The sequence below is a fragment of the Chrysemys picta genome, chromosome 7, assembly GCF_011386835.1.
Source record: "Chrysemys picta bellii isolate R12L10 chromosome 7, ASM1138683v2, whole genome shotgun sequence".
NCBI lineage: Eukaryota > Metazoa > Chordata > Testudines > Emydidae > Chrysemys > Chrysemys picta.
In genome coordinates, this window is record NC_088797.1 from 111625273 (window position 1) to 111631335 (window position 6063).

The window sequence follows — 6063 nt, forward strand, 5'->3', positions numbered from 1 at the left end:
TTTTTTTTATTCGGTGTGCACCTAGCTTAGTGCAGTCCTAGAATAGAATAATAAATATAGAATATATGGAGATATACCTATCTCATAGAACTGGAAGGGACCTTGAAAGGCAATTGAATCCAGTCCCCTGCCTTCACTAGCAGGACCAAGTACTGTCCCTGACAGCTTGTTTCCCCCCCCCCCCCCCGCAACCCCCCCGCCCATGACTGCAATGTAAATAGTAAATAATAATGATGTTAAAAAAAAGCAGAAAGCAAAAATAAAGTAGTTCAACCCCAATGGAACACTAACTGCTGTAAGTGACACAGGGAATCAGAATCAAACAGCTTTAGTATTGTTGCCTCAGTGCTGTGATCCCAGCAGTTCTTTGTGGTTTCACCAAATCTATTTACAGGAGAGGGAGATTTGAGGTATCAGTATTTGGGTTCATTCAGGGAGGATTTGTCTTATTTTCCCGAGTCTTAAGGTATGTCTACACTACGAGAGTAGTTCGATTTTACTTAAAGCGAATTTGTGGAACCGATATTACAAAGTCGAACGTGTGTATCCACACTAAGGACAGTAATTCGACTGTGTGAGTCCACACTAACGGGGCAAGCGTCGACATTGGAAGCGGTGCACTGTGGGCAGCTATCCCACAGTTCCTGCAGTCCCCACTGCCCATTGGAATTCTGGGTCAAGCCCCCAATGCCTGCTGGGGAAAAAAATGTGTCGGGGGTGGTTTTGGGTAACTGTCGTCATCCAACCGTCACTCCCGCCCTCCCTCCGTGAAAGCGCCGGTGGGCAATCAGTTCGCGCACTTTTCTGGTGATTGACAGCGCGGACGCCACAGCACTGCGAGCATGGAGCCCGCTGCGATCATTGCTGCAGTTATGGCCGTTGTCAACACCTCGCACCTTATGATCCACCTTTTTCAGAGGCAGATGCTGAGAAATCGGGCGAGGAGGCTACGGCAGCGCGGTGAGGACATGAAGTCTGAGAGGGGCACAGACCTCTCACAAAGCATGGGACCCCACGCCGTGAACATCATGGTGGTAATGGGTCAGGTTGATGCTGTGGAACAGCGATTCTGGGCCCGGGAAACAAGCACGGACTGGTGGGACCGCATAGTGCTGCAGGTCTGGGATGAATCTCAGTGGCTGCGAAACTTTAGGATGCGTAAGGGAACTTTCCCGTAACTTTGTGAGTTGCTGTCCCCTGCCCTGAAGCGCAAGGACACCTGGATGCGAGCAGCCCTGACTGTCCAGAAGCGAGTGACCATAGCCCTCTGGAAGCTTGCAACGCCAGACAGCTACCGGTCAGTCGCGAATCATTTTGGATTGGGCAAATCTACCATGGGGGTTGCTGTGATGCAAGTAGCCAACGCAATCGTTGAGCTACTGCTCTCAAAGGTAGTGACCCTGGGAAATGTGCAGGTGATCATAGATGGCTTCACTGCGATGGGATTCCCAAACTGCGCTGGGGCTATAGATGGAACTCACATCCCTATCCTGGGACCGGACCACCAGGCCAGCCAGTACATTAACCAAAAGGGCTACTTTTCAATGGTATTGCAAGCACTGGTGGACCATAGGGGACGTTTTACCAACATCAACGACGGATGGCCAGGCAAGGTTCATGATGCTCGCATTTTCAGGAACTCTGGTCTGTTTAGACGGCTGCAGGAAGGTATTTACTTCCCGGACCACAAAATAACTGTTAGAGATGTGGAGATGCCTATAGTGATCCTTGGGGACCTAGCCTATCCGCTAATGCCCTGGCTCATGAAACCCTATACAGGCGCCCTGCACAGTGAAAAAGAACTCTTCAAGTACCGGCTGAGCAAGTGCAGAATGGTGGTGGAGTGTGCTTTTGGACGTCTGAAGGGGAGATGGAAAAGATAACTGACTCGCTCTGATCTCAGCAAAACCAATATCCCCATTGTTATTGCAGCTTGCTGTGTGCTCCACAATCTCTGTGAGAGCAAGGGGGAGACGTTTATGGCGGGGTGGGAGGTTGAGGCAAATCACCTGGCTGCTGATTACACCCAGCCAGACAGCCGGGTGATTAGAAGAGCCCAGCGGGACGCGCTGTGCATCCAGGAAGCTTTGAAAGGTAGGTTCCTGAGTGAGCAGGGTAACCTGTGACTATTAAGTTTGTTTAAACAGAAGCTGAACCTGCCCCCCTTTCTTTACCCAGTTAATGTTGACTATCCTCTCCAGTTACCAACCCCCTTCCCCCGCTTCCAACACACCTTTAAAAATAAAATAAATGAAACTTTGTTCATTAACACCGTTTTCTTTATTAAGGATTTCGTGGTAAAGGGTTGAAACTGGGACGCAGACTATGGTGGGGAGCGGGTGTAGTGATGGAAAGGACGCTTCTAAACTCGAGGAATGACAGGCTCCTGCTCCTAGAGTGGTCCACAGTGGTGGACTGGTTGTTTCAACGGAGCCTGCCACCCCTCCTTTTCGGGACTCTGTGTGTGGGGGCTATGTGACTTTGTGGCGGGGGAGGGCGGTTACAGATCCCCTGCTGCATGGCTCTGTCATCCAGGCTAAGGACCGCTGCATAAGATCTGTAACCGCCCTCCCCCGCCACAAACTTACATAGCCCCCCCCCCCCCCCCCGAACATGAAAACCACCCCCCAGACTGACCAGGGTGCCTAGTGACTGCAATGTGTATGTGACCTTCTGCTGAACCTGCCCCAGTGTCTGTACCCTGGTAAAGGTGACTGTCCTCTCCAATTACCAACCCTCTCCCCCCCCCCTTCAAACACAGTCTCCTCTAAAAGAACATGATGGAAACAGTAATTATCAGAAATGTATTTTTTATTAACAACTACACAGTTAGGGGATGAAACCGGGACGGGGGCTTGGGTGAGTTGCTTTTGGAGTGAAGGAAAGGACTTATCAAATCTTTGGGAATGAGAGCCTTCTGCTACTTGAGCAGTCTGCAGGGGTGGAGTGACTGTTTTCACGGCCCCTGCCGCCCCTCCTTCTTGGGACTTTGGGTGAGGGGGGGATGGGACTTTGTGGCGTGGGAGGGCGGTTAGAGATAGAATGCAGCGGGGCTCTGTCCTCCTGCCTCCGGTCCTGCAGAACATCTACAAGGCGCCGGAGCGTGTCCGTTTGCTCCCTCATTAGTCCAAGCAGCGTTTGAGTCGCCTGCTGGTCTTCCTGCCACCACCTGTCCTCCCGTTCGCTGTGTGATCGCTGGTATTGTGACATGTTCTCCCTCCACTGGGTCTGCTGTGCCGCCTCGGCTTGGGAGCAGCCCATAAGTTCTGAGAACATCTCGTCCCGTGTCCTTTTCTTTCGTCGCCTGATCTGCGCCAGCCTCTGGGAGGGGGATGCCGGGGTAGCTCGGGAGACACTCGCAGCTGTGGGATGGGAAAAAGGGAGTGAATTCCTCACAAAGATACAGTTTTGCGAACAATGAATATAGTCTTTCTCTGTGAACAAGACCATGCACAGTACCTATCACATGCACACTAAGTACAAGGTCGAATTTTGGCCTTCCCATTGAGTGCCTGGGGTCTTGCTTTACAGATCACACAAGCGGGGCCGGACAACGGAATTCGGCTAGCCGGCGGACATGGTAAGCCGTAGACTTTTGGCTGCTTAAAGCTTAATTTATAGCAGTGCCCTCCTTTCACGTTCCAAGCAATGCTCCTAGTGTTGGCCAGTTCCTGCTGCTGGCAATCCGGCCAGCATGAACTCTGCCCCTGTCCCACCCTCCTTGCGGCTGTCCCCAGGAAAGATCCCTGCATGCTGCCCCTGTCCCGCCTGCACTGCGTGGCTGTAAACCACCGGTTACAGTTATGTAAAGGAACAGGTAATCAGTCCCAATACTAACATTTCCCTAATTCAAAGCAGGTCACCATGAGTGATATCACTCTGATGAGGATTTCGGAGACAGAGAAAGACCGCATGCTGCGTGAATGCCAGCAAACACCAGGGCCATATGCCGCCATGCTTTGCGAGGCAATGATCCCGGAGTACTTGCTGCTAGCTTGGCGCGGAAAAGTTTCCTACCATGAAGGCCGCAATAAGGCCGCTCTCCCCAGAAACTGATTGAAAGGCTTTCACAATACCTCCAGGAGAGCTTCGTGGAGATGTCCCAGGAGGATTTCTGCTCTATCCCCGGACATATTGACAGAATTTTCCAGTCGCTGCACTGGCAAGGACTAAAAACTAAAGCGCCTAGGGCAAACTGATCATGAAAAACCGGACATGTTGACAAACTTTTCCAGTAGCTGCACTGGCAAGGACTAAAAACTAAAGCACCTAGGGCAAACTAATCATGAAAAACCCATTGTTAAGATACCATTCCTATTCTGTTCAAAATAAATGTTTAAAACACTTACCTACTGATCCTTCCCCTGATTCACGGTCCGGGTTACCGCCTTGGGAGGGTTGGTAGGGGATCTCCGTGAGGGTGATGAAGAGATCCTGGCTGTCGGGGAAATCAGCGTTGAAAGCGCTGTCAACTGCCTCGTCCTCCTCATCTCCTTCCTCATCTTCCCCGTCCGTGAACATCTCCAAGGAAGCGGCCGTCGACAATACCCCATCGTCAGAGTCCACGGACAGTGGTGGGGTAGTGTTGGCGGCCGCACCTAGGATGGAATGCAGTGCCTCGTAGAAATGGCATGTCTGGGGCTGGGATCCGGAGCATCCGTTTGACGCTTTGGTCTTCTGGTACCCTTGTCTCAGCTCCTTGATTTTCACGCGGCACTGCGTTGCATCCCAGCTGTATCCTCTCTCCGTCATGGCTTTTGAGATCTTCTTGTAGATCTTCGCATTCCGTTTTTTCGATCGCAGCTCCGAAAGCACGGACTTATCGCCCCACACAGCGATCAGATCCAAGACTTTCCGATCAGTCCATGCTGGGGCCCTCTTTCTATTCTGAGATTGCATGGCCATCTCTGCTGGAGAGCTCTGCATCATTGCCAGTGCTGCTGAGCTCGCCACGATGTCCAAACAGGAAATGAGATTCAAACTGGCCAGACAGGAAAAGGAATTCAAATTTTCCCGGGGCTTTTCCTGTGTGGCTGGTCAAAGCATCCGAGCTCGGACTGCTGTCCAGAGCGTCAACAGAGTGGTGCACTGTGGGATAGCTCCCGGAGCTATTAGCGTCGAATTCCATCCACACCTACCCTAATTTGACATGGCCATGTTGAATTTAGCGCTACTCCCCTCTTCGGGGAGGAGTACAGAAATTGATTTAAAGAGACCTCTATGTCGAAATAAATAGCTTCGTTGTGTGGACGGGTGCAGGGTTAATTCGAGTTAACGCTGCTAAATTCGACATAACCTCCTAGTGTAGACCAGGCCTTAGAGCAGAATCAATAACTATCAAATCAATCACAATAACAATAAACAGATAAATAAAATAAAATGAAAAGAATACTCTTGTTTACAATTGAGGGCTGTGCAAATACTCTGATTTCCATTTTCTCTCTCTCTCTTCACGTCTCTGCAACTGACAAGGTGTTTTTTCTCAGTAAATTGACTTCTTCTAAATTGAAAGCACCATGCACAGAAGTTCTTTAACAGTATCGCAGTTATATGTGATGAGGATTTAAACACACTTGATATTGTTCATTATAATGTCAAAAGTTTTGTTAAGTCAGATTCCGCTAGCATTGATTTTTGGGTAACAACGCAAAGTTGTCATTAAAGTTCATATACCAAATTCAGCCCTGCTGTAAGGAGATTTCATTGATTTCAATTGCATTGTTCCTGTATTTGACCCTGTGGTTTCTGCTAATATCCCACCACTAAATAGAAATTACTATCTCCTTGTCCACACTGCGTGGCTATAAACGTGGGAGGTCATAACTGTGAAAACTTTTTCATCTGAGGAATTGAGTCCTAAGTAGATCTAGATGGGAAACTATTTTCCTGTTCTGGGAAAATGTTCAAGATTTTGGAAAAAAAAAAAAAAAAATCCTATCACAAATTGGAACAAAAATATAAAATCTCAAAAATTTTCTCAAACTAAAAATATCCAAAAAACGCAAATAGGTTTGGGTCAATTGAAGTATTTCATTTTTATGTTGACCTTTTTTTATTTTGAAA

At 49.0% G+C, this 6063-nt stretch overlaps 1 protein-coding gene across 1 annotated transcript; it reads right to left on the bottom strand.

Moving 5' to 3' along the window:
* Positions 1 to 2843: 2843 nt before the first annotated feature.
* Positions 2844 to 5670, bottom strand: LOC135972950 (uncharacterized). The gene is made up of 2 exons (XM_065553638.1): positions 4350 to 5670; positions 2844 to 3362 (listed from the first exon to the last, which is right to left on the bottom strand). Exons 1-2 carry the CDS (start codon positions 4927 to 4929, stop codon positions 2893 to 2895), a joined length of 1050 nt encoding a protein of 349 aa, XP_065409710.1. The 5' UTR covers positions 4930 to 5670; the 3' UTR covers positions 2844 to 2892.
* Between the last annotated feature and the right edge of the window lie 393 nt (positions 5671 to 6063).